This window comes from Lytechinus variegatus, chromosome 18, assembly GCF_018143015.1.
Source record: "Lytechinus variegatus isolate NC3 chromosome 18, Lvar_3.0, whole genome shotgun sequence".
Taxonomy (NCBI): Eukaryota; Metazoa; Echinodermata; class Echinoidea; order Temnopleuroida; family Toxopneustidae; genus Lytechinus; species Lytechinus variegatus.
Window position 1 is genome coordinate 16,392,679 of NC_054757.1, and position 12,886 is coordinate 16,405,564.

At 36.6% G+C, this 12,886-nt stretch overlaps 1 protein-coding gene across 2 annotated transcripts in view; it reads left to right on the plus strand.

Moving 5' to 3' along the window:
• The window catches only part of LOC121431573 (nuclear factor NF-kappa-B p105 subunit-like), a 30,266-nt gene extending 21,763 nt beyond the window's left edge, over positions 1-8,503 (plus strand). For both annotated transcript variants that reach the window (XM_041629114.1, XM_041629115.1), the window contains exons 13-20: positions 324-438; positions 986-1,208; positions 1,976-2,064; positions 2,375-2,695; positions 3,196-3,436; positions 4,169-4,344; positions 4,931-5,036; positions 6,324-8,503. In XM_041629114.1, the coding sequence (XP_041485048.1) occupies positions 324-438; positions 986-1,208; positions 1,976-2,064; positions 2,375-2,695; positions 3,196-3,436; positions 4,169-4,344; positions 4,931-5,036; positions 6,324-6,418 (1,366 nt within the window). In that variant the 3' untranslated portion in view covers positions 6,419-8,503. The remainder of the gene's footprint in view (positions 1-323; positions 439-985; positions 1,209-1,975; positions 2,065-2,374; positions 2,696-3,195; positions 3,437-4,168; positions 4,345-4,930; positions 5,037-6,323) is intronic.
• The last annotated feature ends 4,383 nt before the right edge of the window (positions 8,504-12,886 follow it).

Consider the following 12,886-nt stretch of genomic DNA (forward strand, 5'->3'; position numbering starts at 1 on the left):
GGACTTTACTTTTGTGAAACAGATGTTCATTCATTGAATCACATAATAATATATTGCCCTTCAAACTTAACTCCATATCGTTATTAACTATAATCTACCAATTTTATAATGCCTTTTCCATATTCTTAGAAGTTTTTTTTTCTTCACAATTTGCATTAAGAATACAATGTTTGATAAGATTGTGGAAGAATAGAATGGGATTATTAAAAGGACAATAAAAACATTTTAGTCATATTGATATTTGTCCCTTTAATAGGTCAATGTTATTTTGCTTTATATTTCATTTCATATGCATATTCTTATTGGATTTAATACTTCTTTAGACCTCTTCATGCTGCCATTATCAATAAGAAATATGATGTGACGCATGCACTCCTGTCCGCCGTGATCAAGATTCCAGATCAGACCATTGTTAATCAGACCAACCATATGAAACAGGTGAGGCAGCAATGATGATGATGATGTTGATGATGGTGGTGGTGGTGATGGTGGTGATGATGATGGTGGTGATGATGATGGTGATGATGGTGGTGACGATGATGATGGTGATGATGGTGGTGATGATGATGGTGATGATGATGGTGATGATGGTGGTGATGATGATGATGGTGGTGATGGTGGTGATGACGATGATGATGATGGTGGTGATAATGATGGTGGTGACGATGATGGTGATGATGATGAGGATGATGATGATGATGGTGATGATGATGGTGATGATGATGATGAGGATGATGATGATGAGGATGATGATGGTGATGATGGTGGTGATGATGATTATGATGGCAGCAACAGTTATGATGATTATGATGTTGACAATGATTGTGATCGTGCTGGACGTGTTCATGGTGACGATGATGGTGTTGTGTTGATGGTTATTGGTGAAGGCAAAGATCATGACCATGATTATTATGATAAGTGTTGATTGATGATAATGATTGTGGCTTTGGTAATACAATTATTTCCATCTATCTCACCCTCCCAGACTCCCCTGCACCTGGCTGTTCTCACCAAGCAAGCCAAGATGGTGGAGGTGCTCATGCGGTGCGGTGCTAACCCCAACCTCCGGGACCACGAGGGGAACACCCCACTCCACCTGGCCACCAGGACCGGTATGACGGAGGGCATCACTTTCCTTGTTCACGGCCCCAAGGCCAAGGCAGCTGTCCAGCCGATCAAAGCCGATGTTAACCCGACCAACTATGATGGTATGTGGTGTGGTCAATTGCCACTCAATCTACTTTCCATTTGGTCTCATCCCACATGGTCTAATCCTAATTTGTCCGAAAAAGATGCATTTTTAACATTTTTCCCCATTACTTTAGTATATATTTCACTTAAAATGCCTCTTATCACAAATATTAGCGATTAATCATACGTTTGATTTTTAAGATTGATTCCACATTGTAGTCGATGGAATCAATCGTAGAAAAATATTCCAAGATCATTTGCTAAGCTTTGTGTTACGGCCTCCGGTCATTTGTCATTCGACAAGTTGTCAGATCTGAAAAATGTGGAAAGAAACTTAAAAAGAGACATTTTAGGGGTATTTTATAGTCCATCAAAGGGAAAGTTGTTCACATGTGACATCACACCTCCTTGTCGCATTGCCAATGGGAGGGTCTCCATGGCATTAATGATTGCAAGATTCAAATGCTCATAACTTTCTCATTATTTGTCTGATTTTTCTCAAACTTTCTTTGTTCTTATTCTTCAATTTTTCTGTTTTGACACAAGCCTACTTGTTCCAAGGTTTCATTCCCCTTGAAGAACGGTCACTTTAATCACAGAAATTATAGTATAATGAAGTCATATACGAATAATGGAATCCAGCACTCATGTGGAGCATTGCGTGATCCAGTGATATACAGAGTATTTTTGTTGTAGGTCATTGCTGTGGTGGGACTCTAAACTGTGGACCATATCATTGCGATCGATTCAATTATTTGTTTTTGTGTCTCATTCATTTCTTCAGGCCTGGCACCGATTCACCTGGCTGTCATCTCAAAGAACTTTGATGTTCTTAAGATGCTTGTGTCTGCAGGGGCAGATGTAAACATACCTGTGAGTACTTTCCTGTACATTTTTTCCTGATAATAATACTATAATAATATATATATATATATTGCGCATGTTGGACAGTATATTTTCATTTCCTGGAAAAAGACCCGGCATCTGGTAAGACTGCCACACTTACCTGTCCATTTCTCAGCAATTACACACATTTTCTTCCAAAGTCATTTGGGCACATATTTTATCAATACATAGAAACACTTGGTGGCCATTTTATTGGATCCCAATTTTGCTCATTTTCAAATTGTTATCACAACTGGAATCGGTGTTTAATAAAAGCTTGACCTTGATTGCCTTCCAGGATGGCAAGACTGGCCGGACAGCCGTCCACTACGCCGTCGAGGTCGAGAGCTTCCTGATCCTGGGGTACCTCCTCATCGAGGCCAAGGTTGACGTCGATGCCGTCACTTTCTCCGGTGACTCTGCCCTTCACCTGGCCAGCAGCCTTGACCTTCGGGCTATGGCCACGCTCCTCATAGCAGGAGGAGCCGACCCTAAGCTGGAGAATGGCGACATGGAGGATGACAGTGATGGCGAGGAGGATGAAAAGGACGAGGGGAAGGATAAAGAGGAGGAGGAGAAGCATGGGAAAACACCTTATCAGCTGGCTAGTAGCGCAAAGGTAACCTGAGATCTAGGTCCTGTTGCGTAAAAGTTACTATTATTATAACTTTGCCATCTAATGGTAACTACCATGGTAACATGGCTCAACAACCAATCAAATTCAAGGATTCCATAAAAGATACCATTGCATGAAAAAGTTACCATGATAGTTACTTTTATGCAACTGAGCACTGGGCAGCATTTCATCTTGCAATTTGTCTGTTTTCTTCAAGGGGTTGTTTGTTCATATGTCCCGTTTCTCTCTTGCAGTAACTCAAGAACCGTTTGACGGATTGACTTCATATGTGGATCATGTAAGCATATGGGAGTGACAATGAAATGATGAATTGGAGAAATAAAATTTTTGCTTGCAAATGTGCATGCAGTGGCTATTATGCAACGTTTTTTTTATAATTACAAATCTGTCCCGTGAAAATTGCGCCTTAAATGACTTATTTCGTTTGTCAATTTTGGTGTGGTGAGCTAAAAATTTCTTTTAATTATTTTCTATCAACATAGATGAAAGAAATCTTGTCGGGCCATACGACTAGGAAAATAAGCTCAGATGATTATGACTACATTGAGACTCAAAGCACCACCAGTTCCATCGGGTCCATCCAGTCCGAGGACCATGTAAAAATCAATAGCTGGGACCAAGGATACTTTTCAGAGAAGATCAACTCCTCAGGCCTGGAACTGAAGCGAACATGGCCCAGAGTGAAAAGCAGAATGCTAGGAAGCTCGCTGATCACATCTAAAGGTAATTGGTTATGACTGGCTTATTACCATCAGACAGAAGGATTTCCATAGCTTTTAACTGTTACTGCAAATTTGTTATTATAACTAGTTATATGACACGGGTCACTGATCTGGATTCCCTTGCACAATAGTTACTATTATAGTAAATGTGCCATCCAGTGGTTACTTCCCTGAAATCCTTGATTCTGATTGGCTGATGAGCATCGCTACCATGGTAGTGACCATTGCATGGCATACTAACCATTGGCGGCGGAAGGAAAAAAATTTTGGGGGTGTCTTACCTGAAATTTTGGGATGGACACATGTAAAAAATTGGACAAGTGCTCCAAAAATTTTTGACAAGCAAAAAAAAAAAAAAAAAAGTAATCAACCTAAATTTCAGGGGGGGACAACACACGTTTCAATGGGGGTCCACATGAATTTAGGGGGGACGCAGGGAAAAAAATTGACAAGCAAAAAAAAAAAAAAAAAAAAAAATTTAGGGGGGGGACAGTCCCCCCCACCTAAATTTTAGGGGGGGACACGTCCCCCCGCTTCCGCCGCCTATGATAGTAACTATGATAGTAACTTTGTGCAATTGGGCCCTGCTTCTTGCAGAAAGGAGTGGAAATTGATTTACCACAGCTGAAATTGATTGCAAATATTTTCTTGCATCACCCCCAATGCATTATTCATGGCCAAGCAAAAAAATAATTTAGTTTTATCCAAGGAATGTTCCATTTGTTTTCTGCAGGAGATATTGGCCTGTTGTCGGAAACCACCGTTGAGAAGCTTGCGACCATGTTAGATGAGAACTATCCAACCACTCAGAGCTGGTTCACCCTAGCCAATCGACTCGGGCTCTCGAACATGCTTGACTTTCTCAAACACGTCCCCAGCCCAACTGCAGTTATCTTCAAACAGTTTGAGGTAAGTAATAGTTTGTATCATATCCTACATAAATTAAATCCTGTACGATGATTGGTTGTATCATATCCTACATAAATTAAATCCTGTACGATGATTGGTTGAAATAACATCATGTGACCAAACATATTCTCACTATTTTGCGATGATGCTGAAAATGAAATGCCCACTGAAGAAAATTAACTATTCCATGACGTCAATGATGAAAAAAGTGCACTATTCCATCATTGACGTCACAGATCATTGACAAAGATCATGCGATCTCTCGGGAGCACTGGTCTCTACAACCCTCCCTCCTTCAAAAAAAAAATTAATAAATTGTTCCCCCAAATTCTAGGATTTATCGCATGATGTCTGCAATCAGATATCACCTTAACAGTACCCTTGCCCCCCGTCTTTGGCACAAACTCCCTTCATTTCTTCGATACCTCTCTTCTCTTAACCTCTTCAAAAAACATCTCAAAACACACTTATATAACCATAAACCTTAACTTGTCTTATGCAATTAACAGCGCTTTGTATCCTCTGGAAAAAGCGCTATATAAATCCAATTATAATTATTAACAGCTGCATTGTTATTTTGATACAGGCCATGGACGGAACAATCAAAGAGCTGCGAGATGTCCTGTCATCGATGAATCACTTTGAAGCCGTGACCTTACTAGATCAGGCCATCTCTTGGAGGCAAGAGAAAGGTAAAGAGAGATCATTCTCATGAATATACCAATATTGGTGACACAACATTTGCTCCTGTTTTCTTGGATGCAAAACCAGTTTAAAGGTGCTTCGACCAATCAAGCTTTTAGCTTATGTTGCAACACCTTTGTATGTTCATTATTTACTTGTGTTTTATATATAGTTATATATTATCTGTGTATTCTTTTACATTGTACATTGTGAACATGCATGAATAAGTAAATAAATATAAATTGTGAAGGTAATGATAAACCTCTACAAAAACAAATGCAGGATATACGCTAATTGTTACAGGCTTAATTTCGTCTTTGTTAGGGTTGCAGTAGGGTTCTTAGGGTAGGGTATTAGTGTTCAACCCAGGGTTGAAGTGGATCCTTCGATTAGTGTGTTGAATTTGAAGCAGAGTAAATGACATGAAATCTTATTATCTTCCTGCTCCTCCTCCTCACCCTGCTCCTTCCTCTTCTCATCTCTTTTCCATCTCCTACTTTTCTTCCTCGAACTCCTCCTCGAGATCCCAAATATTTACAATAATGCTGATATCCAATTTTGTATTTTTTTTAACTGCGATAATTTTTTTTACCTGTTTTCTTCTTACTCCTTAAGATTTCAAATCTTTACATCAATTTTGAAATCCCAAGTTTGTATTCTGTGCACCTTGGACATAGTGTTTATCATTCAGGTCCATAAGCATGTAAAAAATTGAGGTCTTATCATAATTTCAAAAGTTTTTGATCAGTTCTAATGGTGGAAAAAACTTGTGTAAGAACAAGATAGATATATATTTTTTTTACTGCCCTATGAGCATCTTGGACATGAACATTTTCTTGTGGTAGATACTGGCGCATTACAAATGTCCATATTATTAATATTATAAGGGTCTCTTAAATCAAAAGTCTATGTGCATAGTTTTACACATTTGTTTCATCATATCAAGGGTTGTAGATTTAAAAGAAAAACTGTTTAGCATTTGAATGCAAGAAAATCAGTATTCCTGCTATATTGAATTGGACAATGCAAATGAGATGTTGTGTGTCCGGACGATCAATTTTAGAAAGTCATTTGGAAGAAAATACAAGCGAAGTTTCATCAATTTTTAGTACAAAATGTTAGGAAATATTATAAAGAACAAAATAAAAGATGATTACAAGTATTGAATTAATATTTTTAGTGTAATCCAAAGACAGAAAAGAAGGCTTCAAAAGGATAAAACTGTCCGGCCACCCGACCCTCACCCTACTGTATGTTGACTCATCTATCTATCTCTTCTTATGTTGATTTCACAGTTGAAGAGGTTCAGAGGTACAGTTCAATGCATCAGTCTTTGGCAATGATGAATCTATCCGACGGCCATCAGCTTCAACATCAAGCCGTTCATTGAGATGTACATCCTGTCCACTGTTACAATTGAGTTGCTACACAATATGCGATCCGAGAAAACGACCCAATCTCTTTTATAGCAAATCACCTTTCGCATGAATTATGAAAGTACAACAAGGGAATTACTGGAAGTTCTGAATAATGCTAGGATTGCCAAAATCAAGACTCTGCTTTGCTGCAAGCCCTGTGGTAGGAGCAAAGTGAATTTGCAGCTAATGGTAAAATTGTGACGACACCTCTATGATTTGATTTGAAATCACCCCTATTTTCGGTTTTGTTTGTCTTATCTTTATTGGATAGTAGAGGATTTTTGTCAAACTATCAGCAATACATTTCCTTTATTTTTTTTCTGCTTCTGATAGAACATCCTTATCATCAGGGTGACCTTCTGCTTTTATTGTTCAAAATACTGCTGTTTTGTTTGCTGGGTTGGCATTTCTAAGTTTGTGAATTTAAGCAGACGACTTTTTGTTGGTCATACTCATTAAATGAAATGTGCTTTGGATGCTGTAAAAGAGACATTCGTTACCTCACTTGTGATGTTCACTTGAATAGTGGAAATATAAATTTTAAAACTGAAAATGTACATTGTAGAAAATTTATCAGAGATTTTAAGAATTCACTGGAAAAGCAAATCATTGATCTTATCCTGTTTATGCTTATAATAATATGTAGCTTAATAGTGTACATGTAGCACAAATTTTAGACATGTAGAATAGGGAAAGTTGTAGCTCTCAAGCGATTAGGAAAAATTGGTAAGATTTTTTCCCCAATTTTTTGCATTTTCACGGCTTGGGAGTGGGAACAATTATTTGTAAGATGATTTCCATGTATGAATTTCTTTGATTTTCTCTTTAAGCTGCAGATCAAACTCCTTTATTGACATGTTTAAATTTTTGTAAAAGATGTTATGAAACAAATTCTTTCTAGAATCCAATGGATAGTATATCTTCATTTGATACTTTCATTGGATATTTTGTTTGTAATGTTTACTATCTGTATCATTTGTTGAAAGGAAATTTCAAGACAGTTTCTTGAGAATTGCATTTAATTTTTTGATATTAGGGAAGGGAATCGATAAATGTGATGATCGATGTATAATAACTTGCCAAAACAAATTACATCGCATATATATTTCAACATTGTGTAATGCATGGAGAGATAAGAAAATTTTATCTCGAGGCCCTTTGGCAGAAAGAGTTGCAATTGATTGTATCATTCGCAAATTGATTTCCAACCAATCCAAATAGTGCATTTTGGGGCTTGCGCTTGATATTTAAAGTTTAAGTTTTGATGCAACTCTATCTGCTTCATGCCCCATGTTGTAATATGCAGAACATTTTGAAGAGTAGAATTGTAAAACTCTCCCTAGCCCTGTAAATCAATCTTGAAAGGTTGTGCTCTGATAGCAACCGATACGTGATAAATATGTAAATAATTATGAATGATTTGACGTTCGTTTACAAGATGAATTGTTAAGCAGTACTATTTAGGTTTTGGGAGAGACTTGTTAAAATTCCAATCTATTTTTCTGTGTTTTTATTTGTTTCGTCATGTAATGTATAGTACATTTCAACTTTTGTTGTTGCTTGCTTTTTGTTATGGATTGAAATACATGTATGAAGTATATAATGACAAACCAATGTATATAGTTGTACTTTTAGAGCTCCAATCATGATCTATGTGTATGATGGTATGAAGAAAATATGAGAGAAAACTGCTTTAATTCAAATAAGAGATATTGTTTATTAAAAGCTGCATTATATCATTTTCCCTTCCTGATTGATATTAATAATAATAATAGTATAATCATTATGAATGATATCAGGCATTTATATTCCACCGTTTGACTGAGGGGAAAAAAATCCAAGCCGCACTTTTATTACCCAAGATTTAGCTTGAGCTGCTGCCAGAGCTGAGCTGCATTGTCCAGAATACATGCCTTTCTTCAAGAGAATCTTCTGTTTATAAAGTAGATGCACAGTGACAACTTGGGAACTGAATGAATGTGTTTTTCAACATAGATATATAATGCTAATATATCTACGTTAATGAATTTATATTAAAGACATATTCATTTATACAGTGCGTCCCAGAAAAAACAAAACTGAGATTTAGCGATGGTTTGTCATAACTTAATCAAAAATACAGTAGACAAATGACCTATCAATGTAAAGCTTAGAATCTCCTCTTTCATCTGACATTACTTAGATTATTCCCATTCACGCATGAGTGAGCAAGAACAATTTGAAGAAAGGATACCAAAAACTTATTTGGCGAGGGGTATCTGAATTTCAAAAGGAAAATCACATGCCTAAAAAGTTCAATATCTGCTCTTTTATTTGATACCTTAATTACAAAAAATGGTCAAGAAAAAAATGTTATGTTCCCTTGAAACAATGCTTGTATTTCCATAATTTCATGAAATAAACGTGTTTTCACCGGTTTCCCACAGAAGCTATCGCATGGTTAACAAAAGACTTAATAGCTGATCGTCAACAAAACGGAGTGTCAAGTGAGTTTGAATGCTAGCCTGCAGAACCTCTTAATTTTATGAAATTAATGAAATTCAAGCCTTATTTCAAATAACCAGAACTTTGTTATTTCTTGACCATTTTCTGTAGTTGAGGTATCAAATAAGAGCAGATATTGAACTTTTAAAAATGTGATTTTCTTTTTAAAACCCAGATACAGCCCGCCAAATGACTTTTTGGTATCCCCTCTTCAAATTGTTTTTGCTCACTCATGCGTGAATGAAAAATAATCTAAGTAATTTCAGATGAAAGAGGAGATTCTAAGCTTTACAATGGTAGGTCACTTGTCTATTGTATTTGTGATTAAGTTATGAAATATCATCGATAAATCTCGGTTTCGTTTTTTTGTGGGATGCACTGTATGTATAAATATGTTTAATTTGGTTTTTGAATGCCTTTGTATTTACATGTAAATGGACAAACTATTTTTGCTTTTACCGGGTTTTGTAAGATATGTCGGTGAATGCATGTGTGAATTAAATTCAAAATGAAGTTTTATGTAAATAGTGAAATTGAGTTTCTAGAACCTTCCTGTATAGCATCTATACAATACAGTGTAAGCCTTTATGGAATGTTTATCATTTAAATGCTTTTCCACTCATACATGCTATCGAACAAGTAATGGTTATGTGCTGTGTTTTTATAAAAATATTGCATTCTCGATTTCAGACATTCGTGTACATTATTTTTTTTAATTAACATTTCAAAAAGCCTTAGTGGTTTATTATCCTATTGATGCACCTAATTCAGTTTGATGTTTGGCTAAAATTACAATAACATGAAAACAAATATTATTTAAGAAAAAAAATTAAGAGATGAGGTAAGGTTGCTTTGAAACCTTGAGAAATATGTTCATTTCAGAATAGGGCATTAGTGTTTATGATGAACATGCAAATGGCTTATACATACATTGATAATAGCCATGTGTTAAAAAGAAGTGGAAATGATGATTTTCTCTGAGGAGTGCATATTAACATGTCACATAAATCCACATTTGGAGTGCTTTTCTTGGATGTGTATGTCTATTTGTATATGTATTTCCTTTATGTGATCAGATAATTTTTTTTTAAAGAAAGCTATGCTAATATGTAAAGTTGATACTTGGTAACTTGAGATTAAAGGCTTGAGAAACAACTACATTTGAGGGGGAAATACCCAGTTTGTTGCTGAATTTAATAGGCTGAATAGATTAGGGGGGGGGGGGAGAGGGGATGGCGAGTGAGAGGGGGAAGATAGATTGGGGTTCGGAATGAGAGAGAGAAAGTTGGGGGTGAATGAGAATACATACAGGGGATGGAACAAAGAAGAAATAAAGAAGGAAGATGGAAAGTAAAGGTATACAGATCACTGAAAATTATTGGGAACACATTAAAATGAGAAAGAATTAAAAAGACAAAGCCTCTTTCCCCCCATCCTCTCCTTTGGGGTTGTCACAACCCACAAGACTGCCTGTGCACACCAATACGCATCTTTCAACAGTTAATGGGCCACCTTCACATGAGATTTTGTACCCCATCTCCCCTGGAATCACCCCCTACCATTTACCACTCATACATGGAATCTAATAATTGAAGGGGTACTCCAGGCTGAAAATCTGATTTGAAAAGAAAAATCAGACAAACCAAACACCGAAAGCCTATCGAAATCGGACAATGATCAATAGTAATTTGGTTTTCCATAGGATACAAAGTTCTCTACATATGTTTATACAGGTGTGTTTTTAAAACGTTTTTGGAAGAGATGTTGGGAGGTTGTTCCAAAGTTGGGGGGGGGGGGGGTGGGCGAGAGATTGAACAGAAAAGAAGCCGGCCCACTTCCTGGATTTAAGAATGACATAGGGAAGAGATGTAGAAAGAAGAGAGTACGTTGATCTTAGTTGCTGAAATAATGAAAAAAAAAATGCAAGGAGGAAGTGTGGTTGACAGAGAATAACAAAGTAATGGCATTTTTTGAAAGTCTTGCATTATTAGGCTTAAATAGTTCCAGGCAAGTCTTCACAAATATAGGAAACTCAACCAAAGTGGACATTCTGCAAGTCAAATATTTGCCCAAGTCAGGCAATTGTTTAGACCAGGGGGCCGTTTCATAAAGCTGTTCGTAAGTTAAGAGCGATTTTAAGAACGACTGGTGAATCTTTCTTACGCGCTAAACCATCGCCAATGGTGTAAACCATTTACTGAAAATAAGGATCACTAGTCGTTCTTAAAGTTGCTCTTCACTTACGAACAGCTTTATAAAACACCCACCAGATTATTCAAAACGTAGACTTTTTTGAAGTTGAATTTCTCCCGAGTCTGAGTGACCTGTACGCAATGAGCAAGCCGATGTCGTCCTATCCCCACTTACATGTATTCTTTTGTATTTATATGAAATTATACATATTCAAATTTTGTCTACCGAGAATGAAAAATATTAATCGATTCAATGTGAAAGATAATCACAACTTATTTTGTATGAAAATATGAATTAATTACGATTTTGTGTAATAAATAAATGACTTTAGAAAAATGAAAGTGGGGACACGACATCATCAGCTCATGTATGGCATATTCTATGTATATGATTGTTTTCACAAAATATTTCTTTAAGGTCAAGTCCACTTCAGAAAAATTGTGATTCAATTCAGTAGAGAAATATCAGACAAGCATAATGCTGAAAATTTCATCAAAATCGGACATAAGAAAGTTATGACATTTTGAAGTTTCGCTTATTTTTCACAACATAGTTATGCACAGTTAAGTCACATGCAAATGAGAGAATCAATGACGCCCCTCACTATTTCTGTTTTTTATTGTTTGAATTACACAATATTTCAATTTTTACGGATTCGAAAATAAGGACCAACTTGACTGAACCATAAAATGTTAAACAATGGTAGCTCCACATGTTCTGAGGAAATAAAACTTTGTTCTAAAGGACAATGAGAAAATTATGTCATATGATAAAATACAAAAAAAAGATTGTGATGTCATCAGTTCCCTTATTTGCATACTGACTGAGATGTGCATATAACTGTTTTGTGAAATTAAGCAAAACTTAAAAATGTCATAACTTTCTTATTTCGCATCCGATTTTGATGAAATTTTAGTATTGTTTGTTGGGTATTTCTCTTTTTATTCAAACTTTTTATTAGGGTGAACTTGTCCTTTAAGTTAAAAAATCAAGAACTGCCCAGTTTATTTATTTTTGGATTTGTTTTCAGCCCAGAGTACCCCCTTGATGCTAGCAGCTTACACAAGTGTTCCATTACACAACACCAATCACTCATACACATACCACTTGAATCATAATTTTCATGCTACAGTCAAGCCAACGAGACAAGACTCCAAAACCAACCGAATGTCTACCATTAATTTTGGTGTCTAGAGTCTGTTTCGCAAGAGACGGACAAGTCAACCTGCCAGAAACATCAAGTCTCCTCTCCCGCTCTACAGCTCCATTCCCCGACTCAAGCCAGCCTTCTACTCAAGTCAAGCCTCTCACCCTGCCTACTATTCAAGTTTTCCACTCCTACTGGTTTACAGTCCTCCTTAGGACTGCACTCTTGTCCACAAGATACCCTACTTCCTAACTTCCACTTTCCCACCTCTTCATTTCACTTTCATCTCAGTCCATCAAGGACTTTTCACATGGTGTACCGTAAACCAATTATGCCACTGTTCATACCACTGTCCAAAACTTCAAACATCATCTCCGTCTTCTTTAATTGATGTTCAGTATCATCGCCTTCCCACATGCAGCTCATACACATGCATTCCTAAATCAATTTCTTATCGCTGTCAAACAAAAATCTCAACAATAAGGCACAAGCAAAAGAAAACCAAGCATCCAGTATCGCAGTGCAGTGGTCAAGTCCTTTCCATCAAACTCAGAGACCAAATCAAAACATGGAAAATCTTAGAATGCAGATGCTCATGCCACATCATTCACATTGA